The 23,852-nt window shown below is 37.5% G+C and overlaps 1 protein-coding gene across 1 annotated transcript in view; it reads left to right on the forward strand.

The window, feature by feature from the left end:
- Positions 1–4,006: 4,006 nt before the first annotated feature.
- The window catches only part of FSHR (follicle stimulating hormone receptor), a 202,353-nt gene continuing 182,507 nt past the window's right edge, over positions 4,007–23,852 (forward strand). The window contains exon 1 of the mRNA XM_032177126.2: positions 4,007–4,256. Within this exon, the coding sequence (XP_032033017.1) occupies positions 4,105–4,256 (152 nt within the window). The 5' untranslated portion in view covers positions 4,007–4,104. The remainder of the gene's footprint in view (positions 4,257–23,852) is intronic.

The raw sequence follows: 23,852 nt of genomic DNA on the forward strand, positions 1-23,852 counted from the left end.
TAGAAAAAATATAATTTAATAAATTTAAGAAAAAATAGAAAGCCTGAATCATCTAATAACGATTAAAGAAGTTGAATCAGTATGTTTAAATTTTCATACGTACACTAACACACACAAACATGCACACAGACACACACATATACATACAAATATAAACCAAGGCTCAAATGGTTTTTTAGGCAAATACAGGCATACTTTAAAGGAATAGATTAGTTTAATCTGAAACAGTTCTTTTTTTCCTAAGAATAAAATGAGGGGGATTATACCCCAATTCAGACTATAAGGCAAATGTAATCACAACACCAAACTGTACAAGGACAACATGAGAAAGAAAACTTAGAAATTAGTTATGCACTAAATATTACTCATAATTAAGTTACAAATAACTTACGAACATAGATGCAAAATTTCTATATAAAATATTAGGAAATGATTAGTTTAATAGTATAAAATTATTATTGTAGGCTGGGGGCAGTTGCTTACACCCGTAATCCCAGAACTTTGGGAGGCCAAGGTGGGCGGATCACCTGAGGTCAGGATTTCGAGACCAGCCCAGCCAATATGGTAAAACCCGTCTCTACCAAAAATACAAACATTAGCTGGGCATGGTGGTGGGTGCCTGTAATCCCAGCTACTCAGGACACTGAGGCAGGAGAATTGCTTGAACCCAGGAGGCAGAGGTTGCAGTGAGCCAAGGTCATATCACTGCACTCCAGCTTGGGTGACAAGAATGAAACTCCATGTCAAAAAAAAAAATTATTCTTGTAAAGAAAGAGTAGAAAGAGAGGAAGAAGGAGAGAGAGAAGAAAAGGAAGTTGGAGTCGGGGAAGAAAAGGAGGAAGGGAGGAAGGAATTGAAAAGAAAGAAACTCTACACATACACACACACACACACACACACAGAATTATTTAGATATGGATAATTGTTTGCATAGAAAATGTAATAAGGGTCCGGGCACGGTGGCTCATGCCTGTAATCCCAGCACTTTGGGAGGCCAAGGCAGGCGGATCACGAGGTCAGGAGATCGAGACCATCCTGGCTAACACGGTGAAGCCCCGTCTCTACTAAAAAATACAAAAAATTAGCCAGGCATGGTGTCGGGCACCTGTAGTTCCAGCTACTCAGGAGGCTGAGGCAGGAGAATGGCGTGAACCTGGGAGGCGGAGCTTGCAGTAAGCCAAGATTGAGGCACTGCACTCCAGCCTGGGTGACAGAGCAAGACTCCATCTCAAAAAAAAAAAAAAAAAGAAAAGAAAAGAAAATGTAATAAGGTAATTTAGATATAAGATAAATATTCCAAAATTAATTGCATTTTTACAGTATGACAACAAACATAAAATGTGACTTTAAATATTGGTTTCATTTATAACAGCATAAAACAGGATGTTATCAGGAAACACATTTAAGATATTAGGACATATATGGAAGAAAGTATAAAGCTTTATTTAAAGACATCAAAGAAGGGCTTAAATAACATGGTGCTATACCATATTCATGGATAAGAAGACTTGTTATCTTAAAGGTGATAATTTCTGCCCAAATTAATCTATATAATCAATATAATTCCAAACAAAATTATACCAGGGTGTTTTCAAGGAGTTTAATAATCTGATTCTAAAATTTAGTCATAGGTCCAAAATAGGCAAGATACTCCTATAAGAAGATAGAAGTATTTTCTTACTGTATATCAAGACTTACTTTAAAGTTGTAGTAATTAAGACAGTATAACATTGGTGTAATGTAGAAAAAAGAACAGTGGAATATAAAAAAGCTTAGACACAAATGCATGCAAAATAGTTACTTGAGATATGAGAAAGGTAGTTTTACAAGTGAGAGAAGAAAAGAGGGACCATTCAATAAATGGTTTTGGGACAAATGTTTATCCATGTGGATAAAACCACTATGCCATCAGATAAAAAACAAATTGAGTCCTTTACTCACACCATAAAAATCAATGCCAAATAGATCAAAGGCTAAAATGTACAGAGCAAAACTAAAAAATTTTAGAGAAAATATAAAATAATATTTTCACAACCTCAGGATTTTAAAAATTACAGGAGAATGAAAACATAAATTATGGTATATTTATGCAATGGAATATCATACATTAATGTAATATTAATAAACTACAGGTACACATAACAGGTACAAAATTAATAAACTACAGGTACACATAACAACATGGTTATTTCTTTAAAATGTCTAGTTAGTGTAAAATAGTAAGTAGCAAAATATTACTAAAAGAGTGATAGACTTCGTATAAAATGTAAAAACAGGCAAGAAATTAAATAATATATTCTTTGGAGATACATTTCGTGACAAGACTAATTTTACAAAACAAATGAAATAATAACCACAAAATTCAGATTAGTGGTCACCTTGGGCATAGGAACACAAGACGGTAATAAAGGAAAATCAACTAAGTAGATGCAACAGGACTGGCTATGTCCTTTATTCTCTAGCCCGCAATTGTTTGTTGCATTATTATGCTGAATAAATTACATTTATGTTACCTATAAGTTGTGAATATGACATAGCATTTAAAAAAAAATCTCAATATTAAAAAGATTTCTGCTTATTACACAAAGACTAATTACGGAGCTCTCCAAAAGCTAGGAGGGGACTTACGGGGCAGAGGAATCGGGTAAAAGGTTTAATTGGTAGTGAGTTTCTTGTCACTGGAGTTATTCAAGTACAGATGAGAAAACTCTTTTAAATTAATATGAATACTTAAACTTAAGCATTAGTTGGTTAATTGAATTAACTTCCTTCTACATCTGAAAGACTATAATTCCTTGGATCAGTTGTTGAACAAACTAATTTAACTGTTCTTGCTAGCCAATTTGTTAAAAATATGAAGTCCATATAGAATGCCTTTGTCTGCCAATTCCAGAATTAGAATAAACCAGTTGCTCCCAGAAAAATCTAGGGATTAACTTTACCCCCCAAATCACTTGCTTCTCTTTTTTTCTTAATAATTTAATCACTCATTACATCGTGTTCCTTGGTAAGGCAGGGGAGAGGGAAGGAGGGGTGGGATAGGTATATATTTTTAACATTTTCATGAAGCTCAATTTTATGCAGCTAATTATCTAAAGATAGTATTGAAACTATTTTTAGCAGGTAATAAGTTGTGGGCAGGATCTTAGAGAATATTCTGCCTTTTAATCTTCATAGATTCTAGAATTGAAAGTATAAAGCCACTTTTCTAAAAGTGTTGCCAAGCATTCCTCAGATCCCTCACCATCGAGGAGGGGAATGCTAACAAAAGTGCTGGGCTGTCACCTCAGGGAACATTTAAAACTAAGTTAAAAGCACAGATTAAATAAATTCATTTATGCCGACTGCCAAAAGGCAAGGGCAATCTTCAGAGCCTGGAAATACGAGAAGGCAGGCAGGATATGCATGAGGGGGTGGATGTGCTGGCATTTACTAAATCCCCACTGGAAACATAGCCCATTTCTTAGATCACTCAGTTCAGTCAATTATCCCTACAGATAACCCTATCAGAAGTACCTCCCATCTACGGAAATCTGCCTAAGGTTTGCTAACCCACCTGCCCGTTTTTGAATATTGCCATTTTTGGCATAATTACAGCAAAAAAAGAGGATCATTGAATGCAACCCAAAAGGGCTGGTTTTCTCTCAGATGGGCTGGTGGAAGAAATTGATGCTGAAGACTGAAGGTCCCAGCCCTTCACTTATTAGTACCCCTCTTAGTGATGTGTCATATTGTGGATTGTGTCTCTTTTGGAGAAAGCCAATCATGTCACTCTGTTGAGAAGAGAATGGTGAACAGCAAGGAGACTTTTGCAATGAAATAATGCAAACTATTCCAGACATGCCTAACGGTTCTATCTGCTGTGTTCCTTAGGTCAGGGTGTAAGAAACCCAGTCTTGAAGGAAAACAGAGTAGCTTATCTTGCCTGCAAGTAACAAAAAAAAAAAAAAAAAAAAAAAAAAAAGCATCCCATGGTGGGTCATGTGACCCTACCAGTTCTCAAGTCAGCTATCTTCTCATAAGGGCACTGTGTGGAGCTTCTGAGATCTGTGGAGGTTTTTCTCTGCAAATGCAGGAAGAAAGCAGGTGGATGGATGCATAATTATGGCCCTGCTCCTGGTCTCTTTGCTGGCATTCCTGAGCTTGGGCTCAGGATGTCATCATCGGCTCTGTCACTGCTCTAACAGGGTTTTTCTCTGTCAAGAGAGCAAGGTGACAGAGATTCCTTCTGACCTCCCGAGGAATGCGGTTGAACTGTGAGTATCAGGGGGAGCGGGAACAACTGCATGGCTGGCATTTGTGCACTGAGTACTATTATTATTTTTACATTAGGCTGATATCTGTTAGGCTGAAATATTTCTGCCCCTTGACCGAAGTCCTGAATAAAACAACAAACTCCCCAGCCCAACCCTCGTGTCTGTGGCTTTCCAGGAATCTTAGATGAGAGTTTGTATCAGCATTTGTCAGAGAACGGCAGTGTGAAAACCCGAATCCAAAGGCAAAGGGAAAAGTGTTTAGTCTTTTCAATGCATTTGCTCTTGGGTTTCATACTCTCTTTAGTGGAACCAGAAAAGGAAAATAAAGGCAAAGCAGAAACTTAGGAGACCCAGAATTGGAGGCAGAAAGGCGGCTTTGATCTAAAAAGAATACACAAGGTATGTCTCCCGAGGACACTGAATCTAAAAGGCCATAGTCTTTGTGGTTTTGAAGGCACCGGCAAATAATTCCTGAACTGATAATCTTTTACACAACTGGAAAAAATGTGATTAATAATTTAGAAATTTACTTAACTATTTTAACAGGAAGTAGACTCCTAGAGTTGGCCAAGAATTTAGACACCATCTCACTCTCTCTTTCTTTTGCAAATTAGGAATCTGGTATCTGAAGAGTAAAGAGGATTTTCCAAACTCTCGTGATGAGTTGAGATGGAGCCAAAAGTAGAAATCAGGCCTTTTGACTCACAGTCTACTGTTTTGTTTTGTTTTGTTTTGTTTTGTTTTGTTTTGTTTTCCCAACCCCCTGGGTCTGACTCCATTAGAGCAACAGTGAGGCAAGCCTGTTTAATTGTCCAGTTACTGCTTCCCCTGAGAACTGGCAATTTGGGACTCAGGGATTTTAGATACCCTCTGTGTTTTTATTGCAAGGATTTTAAACAGAAGTCTGTTTCAACCTTTGTCACTTAAAGCTATGGATGAGTTGCATTTAATTGAAGAAGGTGGTCATCTCTTTAGTTCACCAATTGCCATATTAACAATGAAACATGTTGGTGTTGCATTTCATATTTTCACTCAGGAACAATGAGTTGCAGACTTGCAGACCAGACTGATTCTGTTTGCCACATTTCCCCTTAATATCTCAAGTCTTCAGTCCTTATCCAGAAGCAGCTGCAGAGGCAGGGAAAATAACTGGCCAGCTCTATGTTTTGGCTACACTGTCTCAGATTAGACAGCTACTCCTGATTATGCTGAAGAATGTGCTCATGCACAAAGACAGTCTAGTTTATTAGGTAAATATAAGCACAGGAGAAGACCAATGTACCTGAGCTCCTGTAAGTCATTTGGTCCTAAGTGACTTTCAATGATTACTTAACCCCTTCTGAGCCTCAAGTTCCTCATTTCTGAAGCCATTTTAGTACAACCTGCTTGGTTGAATTGTTGTGAACACCAAAAGATATAGATGCCCCCTACACCCTAATTTCCACTTCTCCTGGACCTACTCCACTTTTTCCAGTGTTTCCATGTGGGTCAAGGAGTGCCATCCAGTTGATAAAGCAAAGAGACCCAAACAAGTTTTAATTTTAGGATGATTCCACACTAGCCTGTCTGCTTTCTGAAATCTCATTATCAGAAGAGAGATTTTCTTTTTTCATTCTGCAAAGAAAACATAGGCAAAAAAAAGAAAAGATGGAGGGAAAAAGGGAAAAAGAGAAAGAAAAGAAAGAAGAAAGAAAAGAAAGAAAATCTACCCCCACACCCTAAAGCTTCAGGGAGTATATTTGTATGCATTACTATGAGAGGATATGAATTTTTGAAAAAAAGTAATGCTAAGGTATAAATGACCAAAACACATCTCTGGCCAAGAGCATTTTGCAACTAAGGAAGGAGAGCATGAGATGTTGAGATAGTATGGAAAGAGATTGTGGAAGAGAGTGTGATGAACAGAGCACCAGAAAAAAATTTCACATTCTTGACAAAGGCTAGCTCTAGGTCAATTCCTTACTTCAGTGTACGTAATAGAGGACAAAGTTGCACAAAACTAAGAAAGGGAAAGAAAGTTCTTGCCAGCTGTTAGGATTTTCCTCCATCTAAGGAATGAGTATAGTTAAGAGCTTTAGAAGCTCTCTCAAATACCCAATTCTAAGAAGATTCTGTCTTCTGCACACTCATTGGTAGGGCCTGAGTTGGACCATCTTAGAGTTTGGCTTTGCAATCTTCTTGGAAAGGTGTACTGAGGTAAGAAGAGAAATGTTGCTTTGTCTATTAGATTTTAAAAAAGGAAAATTATTTGAGGTCAGTGTGTTAATCACTGAAGAGCAGATAAAATGTCAAGTGAATTACAACTCAGACATACTGTTAGAATGAAAGAGCAATTACCTTTATTTTTGCTTCCTTAAAAAGACTGAATCAAGGTTATCTAAGTAAACGGCAGAAGAGGGATGAAATGGCCTGTTCAACTAAGTATCTCTAATTCACCTTACAATCTTCCAAGTTTGCATATTAACTTTAATGACTACATGAGGTGTAGGTGGATGGATTATTGGACTTCACTGACTGCAATTGCTTAATCCATCAACATGTCAAAGCTTCACTGTTACTCAGGCTCACCGGGTGGAACACAATTCCTACATTTTACTATGTACATTTTTATCCTATCATTCCATTCACCTTGCAGCAGTTTCATTTCATTTGATACATCTGCCAGCTATCAGGAAAGATTGCTAATTTCCTATGATCTGCACATGCTGATATTAATGCTAAAAGAACAGAAGCACCATCAACAGGCAAGTAGATTTCATTTACTAAGGGGCTTCTACTATTTGCTTTATGCACTATGGTTTGTACATACTACTTCATTAAAACTTCACCAAAAACTGCAAGTTTGGAATTATTGCTCTGTTTTTCAAATAAGACAAACCAAAGTACAAAACAGTTGAGTAGCTTGGGCAATTATCCCCGCAGCTCCTGGATGGCAGAGCTGGGATCCAAATTTGAATCCTTTATAGCTCCTCTGCATGCCATGTGAAATGAACATCATCTGACTCTATACCTTTCTTATTCTGAAAAAAAAAAGAGTAGTCCTTTACATTTTAAACCAGAAGTCAGCTTTATGGGCTATACCATCTCTTGCAACTACTCACCTCTATCACAGTAGCAGAAAAGCAGCCATAAACAACATGTAAATTAAAGAACACGGACATGTTCCAAGAAAAATTTATTTATGAACACAGAAATTTGAATTTCATATAATTGTCATGTCACAAAAAAAGCATTATTTTGATTTTTTTCAACCATGCAAAAAAGTGAGAAAGATTTTTAGCTTATTGGCCATAGAAAAACATGGGGCAAGCCAAATTTGGCCCATAGACTGTGTATTGCCCACTTCTGATTTAGACTATAGCTGAGAGAGTGGGTTAAGTATTACTGGCTTGAGTGGGGTTTAGGCAGCCTGAGACACCATGGCACCATGGAGAAAGTACTAATCTAGGGGAGCAGGGTCACTCACAGGCAGCCTTTAGCTGGTTCTGATGAGTCAGAGATGGTAGAGTATAGTGTTTAGAATCTGAGAGACCTGAGTTTAAGCACAGGATGTTCCATTAAATTTTAGCTCTGTTATCTGGACCTTTGGCTGTACAATGGAAATCACCATGTGTGCCTAACTGGCAGAGCTGCTATGAGGATTACAAGAGACAATGTGGGTAAAACACTTTGCACAATGTCTCTCATGTTGTTGTTGATGATAATAATGTTACTCTCAACTGTAAAATATTAGGCAAAAATTATCTTCCACAAAGGGCTTTCGTGAAGACCAAGTCAGTCAAGAGATATGAGACTGATTTTGGAAAATTGATATAAAGATCTTTATAACTGTGAGGTTGTTTACAGCCTCCCATTTGTTTAAGAATAATCTCCTCCCAGTGTATCTAGCACTTAATCTCCATGGACTTACTTTCTAGGTAAGAAAATGACGCTGTCCATATTTGTCAAGAACCCAGGGAGCGGGTTCATTCTGACCATAATCAAAGGAATTTTGGTTTCTGACTTATCTTAGAAACTCAGCTTCACCTAGAGGTAGTCAGTGGATCTAGAAAAGTGCCTTTGATCTTACTTTATTCTTCCTGCAGTTAGAATTCCTAAGGAGAATGGAAACACCCATTCTACATCTGAAATGTGAACTCCAGGCAACAGTATGGACGCAATGATGTTTTTCTTCAGCAAGGTCAGATGATTATAATACTAAAGAAGAAAAGGGTCTACTGATGGTCATTCTTGTCTTAAGGAAATCTGTCCTGGGATTATATTATAGGCTACCTGTGTTAAACCTTGTCCTCATAGCAAGTTCCCATATCTCATTGCAATCTCATTTCACTTGCATTTACTTCTAATTATCAAATTATCTTTTCCTCTTTTTATTTTCTTTCTTTGCCTTACATTCCTTATTTTCTCATCCTGGTTTAGATCTCCATATTCCATAACCACAGATTATTATTAGGAATTTTAAAGTGTGTCTAGGTTAGGCTTTGTTTAATAGGTCCTTAGTTCAGAGGGATGTATCAATCGTGTACAAAAAGGGTAGCCTTTGCTATACCAAGGCGTTCTGTGATGTCTAAGAGTGAAACAGAGTTTTTGATGTTTGCAAACTGAGCCACTTTTCTAAAAGCATTCTGAGGATGAACATTCCACAGTGCTCGCTTTGGGAAAGGCTGGTCTGTCCAACCCCAGCCATCAGGATAAATTCCTTCTAAAGTCTGAACCACAACCCAGGCCTCTTGATTCTCGAATTCAGTGCTCCATATCACAGCTAGAAAAGGACACTTGGATGGATTGTTATTGTTTTGTGCCTGACAAGTAGGTATTTTAAAGTGTGCTGTGTTCTCATGAAGGAGATGGTTCTGAAGTATAGACTACAGGTAACCATGAAGTAACTAGGTATTACCTGTTCTGAGGTGAAGAAAGAAGATAAAACAATGGATTACAAAACTATAAAAACCATTCCTAACTTCCTCATTTCTTGAATGTTGACAGTTTACTTCTCCTCATCATATAGGTTTCAAACTTTTCTGGTTACCCATCTAATCAGTTTACAAGCTCCTTTCATATTTCTGTTACTACTAATAATACTCTTTTTTTAAAAATTACCATCATCTTTGCTTGGGCCCTGGCAATCTAAATCCTGGATTATATAATTACTTCCTGATTTATGTCTTTCTTATCAATCCCTCTTTTCTCCAAACTAGCCTTCACACCGTCATTCTATCTTCTCCATAAAACACCACTGCCACTGTGTTGTGATTTCCCAGTTCAAAATCATTCAATAGCTCATCTTTCTGACTTTACCTCTCTCTATTCTCCAACAGGAGCCTATTCCACAAGGCCCAAGCATAGTTTGTGAATTTCTACCTCTTTGTGTCTTTACGTTATGCCTCTTGTTTGTACTATTCTCAGTTTATTCTTTGTCTCTTGAAATTCAGCCTACTTCTTATAATCTTGCTCAAAGGTTGCCTCTTTCACGAAGTCTTCCCTTACCACTCCATCTTTATTTAAACTTGCTTTCATTCAAACACTGGTGCAGTTCATTTCACACTTAATCTTGCCTTGCATTTAATTTTTCATGTGTGTCTTATTTCCTCAACTGTAGTGAAAATTTCCTTTGTACAACTTAGTGTGTCTAGTTCAATAGGATGTGTATTCTGGATGCTCAATTACAGGTAGAACAAATGATTCGATAAATCAGGAGGAATTACATCTGTTTATTTGCTCTGCTCCTCAGTATTGAATAAAGGATTCTTATAAAAGATGATTATTACTTTCTCCTGCAGTGAACTAGTGTAGGATTTGATAGCTTTCTTATTTTCCTTGCTTTTTTATGTGTTTGTTTTAAGAAAATTCCTGTGTGTCATTCCAGAATCCATTAATTTATACAGAAAGAAAGAGACGTTGACTAGAAACAAGGTCTACTAAGTTAAAAGTTGAATATTCTATACTCTAGGCACATCATCCAATTCTCCTGGCTTATGTAATAGTACTTGCCTCTCTATGCCTAACAAAAATATTGAAAAGAGGAAAGTGATTTTGCCCAAACCAAATCACTTTAAACCAGACAGAAGTGTTCAAAAAATGTAATTTTTGCCAATTAAGGTCAGATTCTAGACCCTGAATTTTAAGTTTTCTATATTCCTCAGATGTACTTTGATTGTTGTAGTTCTTTCTGATTCTCAAAACTGAACACCCCACTGTGCAAATTGCCGAGTGCCCATGTTTGGAGTCTCCTATAGCCTTGTTTAGATACCTCTTTGACAGAAACAAACAGCACAGCGTTCACACTAATATATACATAATCCTTTCCCTTGGCATAAAATCCTGCACCTACTTATGTGAGAAATGATATGTCTATGTCCAACATTTGGAATTTAATTAGGCTGGGGGAAAGGGAGGTTTATATTCCCTGCAGAAGAATCAAAAAAATGACTAAAGGAACAGCTATAGAATGCAGTACCTTGAAAGAGAAAAAGTGGAAATTACATTGCAGGGAAAGAATCCTTTAAAGTAGAAGATGAACTCTATCCTGAGAATTGGCTAAGAGCTATAATTTACAGAGTCATTATTAGCAATTGAAGAGTAGGGGTTTGATAGCAGAGAACTGCACTTGCTTGGTGATGATAAAACCCCCTTGTTTACCTAAAGGTGCATGCTATCCTTCCTCACCCAAGTCCTCTACTATAAGAAGCCTATGCTTCAGAAGTTGGACATTGTAGCAGCAAATGGAAAATTCATTTAACTTTCGATTATCTTTCTCCAAAGCCACTAATTGGGTTATCTAGCCACTGTGGTTGATTGGACTATACTTTTTCTTTAGGCGTTTAGATTTAGACTCTCCAATTTAGCTTTGTTTAGACTAGATTTTAGCTTATATAGCCCACAAGGTCAGCTAGGAAAGAGAGTAATTATTTTTAATTGCCTAGGATCTGATTATAATGAGATATGGATGTTTGTTCTTAATCTGACCTCTCCCTGGAGTATCTCAGAGCATGTTTTGTATCTCTGACCTGAACATGCCATTACCTTGTTCTTTCATATGAAATAGGCTGGCTGATCTGAAAATCTTCAAAAGATATGTAAAATAATATTTGAATAAAGCAGCCAAACCTGTGCTATGCACTTGAATTCAATTATACTTTTAGTCTTCAGAGTGACATGAGCCCTTTTTTGCATCTCATCTCTCAGACCTTTTTCAGCAAGAGCCAACATAAAGTTATCACAGAGTCCTGTGTCAGAAACCATGAAGAATGCACAGCTGAGCCCATTTTTTGTATCTTTCTAATGGCAAGCTTGATGAAGACTCCTAAGAAATAGGGACCTCAAAAGTTTAACTGTTTCGATGAAACAGAAAGATCAACAAATTGAGGATATTGAGAGAAAACTCATCAGTAGACTGATGAAAGTTTGATGTAAAATGACACTGAGATGTTTTCAATTCTCAAATGCTTTGATTTTACAAGCATCTTCAGGCATCAAACTTTCCCAAACCAATACGCTTTCTCTAGGCGTCAGATTCCAGCAGCTGTGTAATCCTTATGCTCCTCTGATCTCACTTGTGGGATTTAGAGAGTGAGCGTGTTTCCCTTGGGCTGAATAGTTGTTATTTTGAGATGCAGCATGGAAAAACCCCACACAAACATCTCCCTCTTGATATTTTCAACTTGTTGAGGGGTTTTAAACAAAGAATTTATGAGGGATCCTATCTCCAGCAATGATTTCATAACTAAACAGGGGCTGACAGGTCTCTGAGCACTGCATCCCTCCTGAATTCTCTTGGAATAAGGACACAAGAAAGAAAGGCCACTTATATGAAAGGGCCACATCCTTGAGCACTAGACTTTCTGAAGTGGCTTCAGTTTCAAATATTCTGTCCCTTTAAGAAAGTTTACAAAATGTTGGTTCGTAAGATAGGATTACATCCCTAGAAGATGGCATTGCCTCTTGTGGTTCCTCATCTTCTCACAATAGTAGCCTCTGAATTGGTCTCTGAGCTTTCCATCTTCTTCCCTCCCAGATCCCTGCTCTGAGATCTTGTCCTGGTCTAATCCCTCTGTGGGTACCAATGCCCAAATTCAGAACAAAAATCCAAAGTCACAAGTTTGGCAGTAAGATCCTCTGTATTTTGGCCTCAAATTAACTCTTCTATCTCATCTCTTCTCTTCCATCCTCTCAACCCTATGCTCTATGTGCTATTTTCTACTCTCCAGCTTCCAAATATGTTTTATATTCCCCTACTCAAGTACTAGTATTTTCTCCAGCCTGAATATATTCTCCAATATTACTCACCTTTGATACCAAAGAAAAGATGCTTATTTTTCATGAAGTTTTCTTTGAACAGCAAATATTTATTAATTATATATGTTCAAGGTTCTATATTAGGCACTGGAGAGAAAACAATCAATAGGAAAGGCAAGATCCCTGTCCTCATGAAGTTGCCAAAAAAGAACTCAAACAAGCAATGACAATATTTTTCCTTCCTCTTACTCACAACTATCAGTATCTCTCTCAGAACTCAGAATAGCCATTGTCGAAATCACTAATTTGACGACTAATTGCATGTTGCTTTGTGCAATCTGAAATCATAGATTGTGAGAGCTAGAAGGAATGGATACCTGCCTGCCTGATGCCAGAACAGAGGTGATGAGAAGACAGCCATTGGCCTGTCCCATCTAGATTTGCCTTCTTTACCACCGTGAGATGATTTCAGGGGCTAACATAGGGCCACTTCCAAAATACTCCATTGCTTTAAAGCTAGCAAATCCTTGCTTTATTTTACAAGAAGGGCACAGACCTGAACTAAAATATAATGAACAATCAGCAAATTAATGATAGGTTCAATGGAAAGATGTCCAAATGTTTAAGTTTGACTAGAAGTTTACAAATTGTCAAAATACAAGAGATTCAATCTTTTCAGTTTGGATAAAAGAGATTAACACAGAAGGTAGAGAAGAGCACCAAAAGGAAATGTAGGCTGCATTGTTTTCTTTGCCACCTTCACCGTTTTTCCAAAACTACTTGTATTCATAAATACTATTTTATGCCTGTTGGGTAAAAGTTTACCTGTCAATGGGCTGTGTATGCCAGCTTCCCCCAAAGCAGCTGGGATAATCCTGAATCTAGTAAAAGACCAGAGCTAATCTTAACAAAGGCCATAGCCCGCCAAAAATGACACACCTTAAGAAATTTTGCTCTGGCATGAGGGGGACAGTAATAAGGAATTACAGAATGCTCTTGAACTTATAAGTAATTTCCTTGTCCTCTAAATTTCAAACTATTTGGCATGGTTATATTAGCTTTAGGGTAGAAAAACAAATTAAATGCAAAAGAATGATCACTGTCCACCATCAAATCACAGCCTGAGCAGGTATCCACAGCCAGCACCAAACTCTTGCCACTACCATGTACCCATCAAAGCTAATTTCTCATCAGGGCAGGAAAGGAAGAAACCTTCATTGAATTGCTGTTTGTTTTGTGGGCAAGCAGTGTAGCATTTCTGTAAGTAAATACATTGGAGAGGATAGTAGAAAATGCAACAAGAAACATTGTTTAAAGTTAGAAAACAAACTAGAAAAGCAATGAAAGAAAATATAATAATTATGATGAACAGCAAAGAGGTCATCTGGAATCCTGCAAACAGTAGCAAAATTGCTTATCATGCCCTTGATTGTGAAAATCTGCTGAACTCCTTTAATAAGAACACACAGTCTTGGAATGGCATCTCATTCCCCCAAACAAATACTAGAAATAAGGGGAAAGAAGTGCAAACAGTTATGCTAGTCAGATAGGAAAATTACAAAGTGGCTCTGGAAGCAGATGTATGGGGTAAGATTCTGGAGGAAGAAGAGCAACAGCAGCAGCAGCAGAAGATGTAAGAATGTCAGCCAAAGAAACAGCTAGGCTGTTTTTTGGGGAATTGCTGCATCAGAATCTTTATGTCTTGACTCGGGCTGGTTGAATTTCCTGGAGAAGATTCTTCCAAACTCCTACTAGAGGATGAAGTCCTGACTACCAGCATTCTGGCGGCTGGGAAAAGAGCTAGGGTCTCAGCATCCAGCAGTCATAAGTGGCACCTGGCATCCTCAAGTCCAGAAACTCCCTATTTTATGCTCTCTAAAGAATAATTCTTTGGGGTTTTTCTTGGGTGGGTAGGGGCACTCCCCTGACTGTTCTGAGAGGAAAGTCTGGCTGCCTCTTAAATATACTTTCCACCAATCCTCTTTATTCTGTCCATTTTACCCGATTTCTACCCCTGCCCCACTCCTAGAGATACCAGTGCCTCCAGTCCCTGAGTGTTTTAGGGATGGTGCAGTATAAATCACTTTGGCTTCCATTTTCTAGGGTCTACCAAGTAACACTTCTCAAACTTTAATGTGCTTGCAAAGTAGACGAATATATTGTGAAATGCAGATTTTAATTCAGCTTTCTGGGATGCTGTCAGTACTAGTTCCAGAACCACATTTCTCCATCTTTGCAATCCTAAAATTTTCTTGCTCTTGTTCTTCTGTCCTTGTTGCTTTATTCATTTAAAAAACAAATTCCCTTATTGTCTTCTCAGTGGAGTTTCAGGAGGAAACAAATAGTTGTTTAATATGCCATTTCTACCCAGGAATTCCCATTCGTTATTCACCCACTCAATCTGGCTCTGTCTCCATGGTTCCACTGAGCTGAAAATTCTTCTTGTCACAGGTACCAAAAAATTTCTCTTTATCTTCCATATGTTTTGTATGGTGGTTATATTACATTTTACAACTTTGAATATAAGAGGAATGTGCCCAATTCATATGGCAGATTCTGTGGTCACTTCTCTGTTCACATTAAATGCCTCTCAGGAACACTCCACGCAGTAACCATTCGAGTACTTGACACAAGTTCCTTTTTTGACTTTCAGTGTCCGTGATACCACACTAGTTTTCCTCCTATAGCTCAGGTGAAACTTTGATCTCCTCTGCTGAGTTCTCTATTGCTTCTCAGCCTCTAAATGTTGGAGTTCCCAGGCTTCCTCCTGAACCTTCTTCTGTTGTGCATCTGTTCTCTCTGTATGGTGAGCTCATCCAGACAGCTTTAAATATCACCTACATTCAGAATATGTGTGCCATTTCTGACTGCCTTATGGAGCCCAAGACATATAATATTCAACCGAAACCTTGACTTCTCCACTTGACTCTTTTACAAGCATCTCAAAACCAACAAATAGAAAATAGTAACACTTAATTGCCTTCCTTTCTGCCCCACAGAATCTCTTCTCCCATCCTTCATCATCTGTATAAATGCACATGTCACCGAACTGTCACTCCCAAATCCAATCCATCAACAGGTGCTGGGGATTTGACACATAAAATATAGCTCCAAAGTCTTCATTTATCCATATCTCCCCTACCACCACTCTAGCTTAATTCACCATCATCCCTCACCTGGGCTACTGCAATGTCCCCTACCTTTTCCATTTCCTTGTTTCACTTGAATTAACAGTCTATCCCCTATGCAGAAGCTAGAGAGACATTTCAAAAGCATATCACATCTAGTTACATAGAACTTTATTTAGAATAAAATTTATTACACTCATGTTTTATGACTGCCTACTATGACAGGCACTGTTTGAGGTGCCAGAGAGTCAGGAGTGAGCAAAACAGACAAAATATCTTTCCTTGTGGAGCTAATGTGCTTTGCCATGACTACAAGGCACCCCATGATTTGACCTCTTCCTGTCACCCTGGACCCCTTTCTACTCTTTAGAAACACGAGGCTCTTTCCTACCTTAGATCTATTTTTCTCTTTCCTCTTCACATCTTTCAGCATGATGAGATGACACGAGATGACTTTTCATCTTTTCAGTCTCTACCCAAATGCCATCTCCTCAGAAGGGTCTTTTTGACCACTCCACTATAATAGCACATAAACTTACTACAACTCGAATGTTTTCATTTCTTTACTTTCCTCCCCATCACTAGAAACTAGAACTAAAGTTGAATGATGGCAAAGATTTCAACATGTTGAATAGTCCCCGGCACAGAGTAAACACTCAATACATATATGAGTTGAAAGAATAAATGAAAGGGCTTCTCAAGCAAATAATAACTAGAAGGAAAGACTGAATGTAACAAACGTCTACTAAGTCCTACTGTGTCACTATGCTGCATGCCACCTATAGCATCTTGCCCAACAATTTTGCACTGTAGCTATTACTGTCCCTATTTTGGAAATAAGGAAAATAAAATTTAAGAATTAGCCCAAAGTCACTCAGCTTCTCAATATCAGAATTGAAATTGACATCTCTTATATACCTGATTTTAACATGCCCATTCTTTGCATGAACCAGGAAAAAAAGACACGCTGGGCCTCTTTTTACTCTGAACTACTAAAGTAAAAGTCTAAACTCTTCATCTGAGCACTTACATATGTAAAATGCTGGACTCATCTTTAATACAGAACTTATGTATTATTTTGTCTCCCATATATAGTAAGCTGAAGATTAGCACTGCACTCTTCTCCTGCACCCAGTCAGGGTTGGTGACATAGCTTGGATGTGTGTCCCCTCTAAATTTCACATCGAAACGTAATCCCTATTGTTAGAGGTTGGGCCTGGTGCGAGGTATTTGGGTCATGGGGGTGGATTCTTCATGGCTTGGTGCTGTTCTCTTGATAGTCAGTTACTTCTCATGAACTTGTGTTGTTGTAAAGTGTGGTATCTCCCCACTACCTTGCTCCTGCTCTGCCATGTGGGATTCATGTTCCTCCTTCAACTATCATTATGAGTAAAAGCTCCCTGAGGCCTCTGCAGAAGCCAAGCAGATGCCAGCACCACACACTTCCGGTATAGCCTACAGAACCATGAGCCAATTAAACCTCTTTTCCTTATAAATTACCCAGTCTTAGGTATTTTTTAATAGCAATGCAAGAACAGCCTAACACAGATGGGTACAAGCAACTACTCCATGAAGAGGAGAGAGAAAGAGAGACTGAATCAGTGGGGTTGTGAATAAATAGGACTAAAAAGTAAATGTGATGACAATTTCCAGAAATAAATTACAAAGTAATCAGAAGCTGGCTAATGTCAGGAAGCTGTTTGAGCAATATGTATGCCTATCTACAGAGTGGGCGGTATCAGGGCTGGCTCCAACTTTATTTTGCCTTTTACACATTTCTTATGAAGATGGTGCCCAGAAGTAAATGACTCTCAGCAGGTTGAGTGGCTGATCCTCTGCAGATGTAGAGGCTTAGCAGAAGTGAACGCCATGTGAAAATGGAGTACTTAATGGAGGCTCAGGAATCACTGGAAATGCTCCCTAAATGCTCCTCACTAAATTAGATGAACCTTGATGATGGTATTTTAAAAATCCCATAGAGTTCAGGAAAAAAAAATTATTGATCTATCATGACCTCATAGCCTTTTCTAAGATTTATTTCTAGATACGGGGAACTGTACCTTTTTTTTTTTTTTGAGATGGAGTCTTGCTCTGTCACCCAGGCTGGATGGAGTGCAATGGTGCGATCTCAGCTCACTGCAACCTCCGCCTCCTGGGTTCAGGTGATTCTCCTGCCTCAGCCTCTTGAGTAGCTGGGATTACAGGCACGCACCATCATGCCTGGCTAATTTTTGTAGTGTTAGGCCATTCTTGCAGTACTATAAATAAATACCTGAGACTGGGTAATTTATGATGAAAAGAGGTTTAATTGGCTCATAGTTCAGCAGGCTGTGCAGAAAGCATAGAGCTGATAACACCCAGTTTCTGGGGAGACCTCAGGGAGCTTTTACTCATGACAGAAAACAAAGTGGGAGCTTGTACATCACATGGCAAAAGCAGGAGCAAGAGAGAGAATGGGCAGGGGGGTGGTGTGGGGGCAATGCCACACACTTTCAAACGACCAGATTTGTGTGAACTCAAGCCAATAGCTCACTTATCACCAAGGGGATGACCCAAGCCATTCATGAGGGATCCACCCCCATGACACAAACACCCCCAACCAGGCCCTAGCTCCAAAATTGGGGATTACTTTTTAACATGAGAGTTGGATGCAGACAAATGTCCAAACTATGTCAGATGTGATGTCCTATTTAGGCCAAAGCTGCCCTAACAAATCCATAGCTCCCTATGTAATACAATCTGAGAAGCACTAAGCTGGCTCAGTTGCCCCCAGATATATCCTCTGCTACTTGTCACAATACCACCATTAATAAATCAATACTTGGAGCCTTAAAGATTGCCCTAATTTCAAATACTCTGCATTTGAAACGTAAAATTTCTTGGGGCTGGGTGCAGTGGCTCACGCCTGTAATCCCAGCACTTTGGGAGGCTGAGGCGGGCTGATCATGAGGTCAGGAGATCGAGACCATCCTGGCTAACATGGTGAAAACCTGTCTCTACTAAAAGAAACAAAAAATTAGCCGGGCATGGTGAGGGGCGCCTGTAGTCCCAGCTACTCAGGAGGCTGAGGCAGGAGAACGGCGTGAACCCGGGAGATGGAGCTTGCAGTGAGCAAAGATCACACCACTACACTACAGCCTGGGTGACAGAGTGAGACTCCATCTCGAAAAAAAAAATTGTTGGAAGTTAAAAATATTTAGCTTTTAAAGGCTGGCACTTTAGCATTTCTCCAAGTATATGCCTCACAACCCTAATTTCATGACACTCCATAAAAAGTAAATTTTTAAAAGGTCTTCCATGGTCAGCTCGGTTTGGAAAATGCTGCATGCTACACCCTCATTCCAGAGATTCACATGCACATACATAATAAAGGCTCTCAGAGGCAGTCCAATTTTGTATAACTCATAAGTATTCTACCTTCCACACTTCAGGAAACTCTGATTTAGTAAAATGTAGCTAACTGAAAATAGGCTTTAGCAAATGGGTCTCCATATACACCCAAAGGAACTGAAGGGTTGAGAAAGGTACTATGTACAACCCAAAATAGATGGTAGACACCAAAATCCCTTTTTAAAGTTCTATGTGGGCCAAGTCTCCTGTGAAAATCTGCATTGTTCTTCAAATTAGAAAACTTTGCCAGATGAGCTTGAGACAGTATATACTACCTCCTTCCCCTTGTTTTAGAAATGAAGAATGGAGCCCAGTGAAATGAAATGATTTGTTTAAGATCATGTGGGTAGTTAAATGTATTGTTTGTCCATTATTGCCAAAGCCTACAATTTTAAGCTTGCTATTGCACAGATGACCTCCCACTACCACCTTTATCTCATACCCCACACACCCAAGGGAACACCTTCCAGATATTATGAGCATTAGAATTCCACTGGTATTTTGTTTTACTTTTGCATTATTTAAAAAAAAAACAGCTTTGAGCTATAATTCACATACAATACAATCTTCTCATTTAAAGTGTGCATTTCAATGGCTTTTAGTATATTCACAGTGCAACCATCACCACTGTCAATTTTAAAATATTTTTATCATCTGAAAAGAAAAACTCATACTTGTTAGCTATCATCCTCCTTCCTACCCATCCTCCATTCATCCCTGAGCAAGCACTAATCTACTTTCTGTCTCTATTCTGGACTTTCCTATGAGTGCGATCACACAATATGAAGTCTTTTGTTACTGTCTTCTTTCACTTAGCATAATATTTTCAAGGTTAATTTAAGTTATAATGTATCAGTACTCTATTATTTTAAGGGTCGAAAAATATTTAATTGTATGGATATGCCACATTTCGTTTATCCATTCATCTGTTGATGGACATTTGCATTGTTTTCACTTTTGGGCTATTATGAATGATGCTGTTTTAAACATTTGTGTACAAGTTTTAGTGTTGACATATGTTTTCAGTTTTCTTGGTATATACCTAGGAGTGCAATGACTGAGTCATGTTTAATCTTTAGGGTATCACCAGACTATTTTTCCAAAGTGGCTGAGCCGTTTTACATTCCCACAAACAGTGTATGAGGTTTACTATTTTTTCACATCATTATAATTGCTTAATATCTGACTTCTTCAGGAAACGACAGGTGCTGGAGAGAATGTAGAGAAATAGGAACACTTTTACACTGTTGGTGGGACTGTAAACTAGTTCAACCATTGGGGAAGTCAGTGTGGCGATTCCTCAGGGATCTAGAACTAGAAATACCATTTGACCCAGCCATCCCATTACTGGGTATATACCCAAAGGATTATAAATCATGCTTTGCTGCTATAAAGACACATGCACACATATGTTTACTGCGGCACTATTCACAATAGCAAAGACTTGGAACCAACCCAAATGTCTAACAATGATAGACTGGATTAAGAAAATGTGGCACATATACACCATGGAATACTATGCAGCCATAAAAAGGGATGAGTTCATGTCCTTTGTAGGGACATGGATGAAACTGGAAAACATCATTCTCAGTAAACTATCACAAGGACAAAAAAACCAAACACCGCATGTTCTCACTCATAGGTGGGAATTGAACAATGAGAACACATGGACACAGGAAGGGGAACATCACACACCGGGGCCTGTTGTGGGGTGGGGGGAGGGGGAAGGGATAGCATTAGGAGATATACCTAATGTTAAATGACGAGTTAATGGGTGCAACACACCAACATGGCACATGTATACATATGTAACTAACCTGCACGTTGTGCACGTGTACCCTAAAGCTTAAAGTATAATAAAAAAAAAAATCTGACTTCTTGATTCCAGCAATCTTCTTGAGTATAAAGTGCTAATTGTGGTTTTTATTTACCTTTCCCTGATGGCTAATGATGCCAAGCATCTTTCATGTGCTTATTGGACATTTATATCTCTTCCCTAAATTTCTATTAGATATAAATCCCTTATCACATGTATAAATTACAAATATTTTTGTCCCATTATGTGAGCCTTTTCACTTTTTTGAAGGCATCTTTTGAAGCATAAAGGTTTTAAATTTTGATAACATTCAATGTATTTTTTTATTCTATTTTTTGTGCTTTTGGTGTCATATCCAATAATCCTTTGCCAAATCCAAGATTAAGAAGATTTATATCTTTATACATTCTTCTGGGAGTTTTATGATTTTAGCTCTTACATGTGGGTCTTTTATCCATTTTTAGTTAATTTTTGTATATGATGCTTGATAAGTATCCAACTTCAATCTTGCATGTGAATATTTAATTGTCCCTTACCAAACAATCGGGGACCATATTGAAAATCAGTTGAAGATAGATATATAGATTTATTTCTGGACTCTCATTATTTCTGTTCCATTTACTTATATATCTATCCTGTGTCAGTATCACACTTTCTTCATTACTATTTCTTTCTAATAAGTTTTGAAGTCAGGAAGTACACTCCTCCAACTTTGTTCTCCTTCAGGATGGTAGCTATTTAGAATCTCTCGAAATTCCACATGCATTTTAGAATCAGCCTGTCAATTTCTTCAAAGAAATCAGCTGGGATACTAACAGGGATTGCACTGAACCTATAGACTAGTTTAGTGAGTATTGCCATCTTAACAATATTAAGTCTTCTGACCTATGCATATGTAATATTTTCCCTTCTATTTTAATTTTCTTTCAATTATTATTTTATAGTTTTCAAGATATAAGTTTTGCACTTCTTTTGTTAAATCTATTCCTAAGTTCATTTTTTATAATACTATCATGAATGAAATTCTTCTCTTATTTTTAATTTGTTCATTACAAGTACAGAGAACTACAATTGATTTTGGTATATCGATTTTGTATCCTGGAGACTTGCTAAACTCATTTATTAGTTCTAATAATTTTTTAGTAGATTCCGTAGGACTTTCCATATACAGGAATTTATCGTCTGTGAATAGAATTAGTTTGACTTCTTTCCAGTCTGTATGCCTTTTATTACTTTTTCTTGTCTAATTACTTTAGCCAGACCCTTCAGTACAGTGTTGAATGGAAGTAGTGGGAGTGCACACCGTTTTCTCGGTCCTGATCTTAAGGAAAATCATCCAGTCTCTCACCATTGCATGTGATGCTAGTGGTGGTTTTTTCATTGATGACTTTTTATCAGATTGAGGAAGTTTCCTTCTATATTTGCTAAGTATTCTTACCAAGAAAAGGTGTTAGATTTTGTCAGAGGCTTTACATGTTTCAATTGAGACAATTATGTGATTTTTGTTTTTATTTATATTGATGTATTACATTAATTGATTTTTGGATATTAAACCAACTTTGCCACCCCTGGAATAAAACTCAATTAATTAAACATGATATATAATTATTTTTATATGTTGCTGGATTCAGTTTTCAAGTATTTTATTGAGGATTTTTCAATTTACGTTCATAAGAGATACTAGTTTGTAGTTTTACTTGCTTGTGATGTTTTGTCTGGTTTTGGTATCAGAGTAACACTGGCCTCATAGAATGAGTACAAAAGTGTTTTCTTTTTACTTTTGGGAAGAGTTTGTGAATAATTGGTATTTATTCTTCATTAAATATTTGGTAAAATTCAACAGTGAAGCCATCTGGATCTGGCATTTTCTTTGCAAGTAGTTTTTTGACTGCTAATTCTAATCTCTTCAGTTGACACAATCTATTTATATTATATATTTCTTCTTGAGTCAGTTTCAGTAGTTTGTGTCTTTCCAGTGATTTTCCCAATTTATCTAAGTTATAAATTATCTAACTTGTTGGTGTGTATTTGTAAAAATATTCCTTTAAATTATTTTTCTTTCTTTAAGGTGAGTAGTAATACCATATCTTGCATTTCTGATTCTACTAATTTGAGTATACTATCTTTTCTTCTTGGTCATTCTATCTAAAGTTTGTCATCTTTTTTTAATCTTTTCAAAGAACTAGCTTCGGGGGTCTTTTTTTATTCTTTATTTTATTAATTTCTGTTGACACTTGACCATAGAACAATTTGGATTAAACTATGTGGGGCCACTTTTATGTAGATTTTCTTCCACCTCTGCCAGCCCCCTAAGACAACAAGACCAACCCCTTGTCTTCCTCCTCCCCTCAGCCTACTCAGTGTGAAGATGACAAGGATAAAGACCTTTATGATGATCCGTTTCAATTAATAAATAGTAAATATATCCCATCTTTCTTAAAAGTTTCTCAATAATATTTTATTTTCTCTAGCTTACTTTATTGTAAGAATACAGTATATAATACACATATAAAATATGTTAATTGTTTATGTTATTGGTAAGGCTTTTGGTCAACAGTAGGCTATTAGTAGTTAAGTTTTAGAGGATTCAAAGTTACATGTGAATTTTTTTATTGCATGGGGGTTGGTAAACCTAACCTCCACATTGTTCAAGGGTCAACTACAATCTTCATTATTTCCTTCCTTCAGCTTGCTTTAGATTTAATTTGCTCTTCTTTTCCCAGGATCTTAGGATGAAGGTCGGGTTATTAATTTGAGATTTTTTTTCAAATATAGGTATTTATAGCTACAAACTTTTCTATAAGCATTACCTTAGCTGGATTCCATAAGTTTAGTATGTCATGCCTTAATTTTCATTCATCTCAAAGTGTTTTCTGTTTGCCTTTTTAAAAAAATGTATTATCCATTTGTTATTGAGTACTGTGCTGGTTAATTTTGACATATTAGTGAGTTCCCAAATTTTTTCCTAATATTTATTTTCATTCCATTGCATTGTAGTTGGAACACATACTTTGTATTATTTCTATT

The sequence above is a fragment of the Hylobates moloch genome, unplaced genomic scaffold (genome assembly GCF_009828535.3).
Source record: "Hylobates moloch isolate HMO894 unplaced genomic scaffold, HMol_V3 SCAFFOLD_15, whole genome shotgun sequence".
NCBI lineage: Eukaryota > Metazoa > Chordata > Mammalia > Primates > Hylobatidae > Hylobates > Hylobates moloch.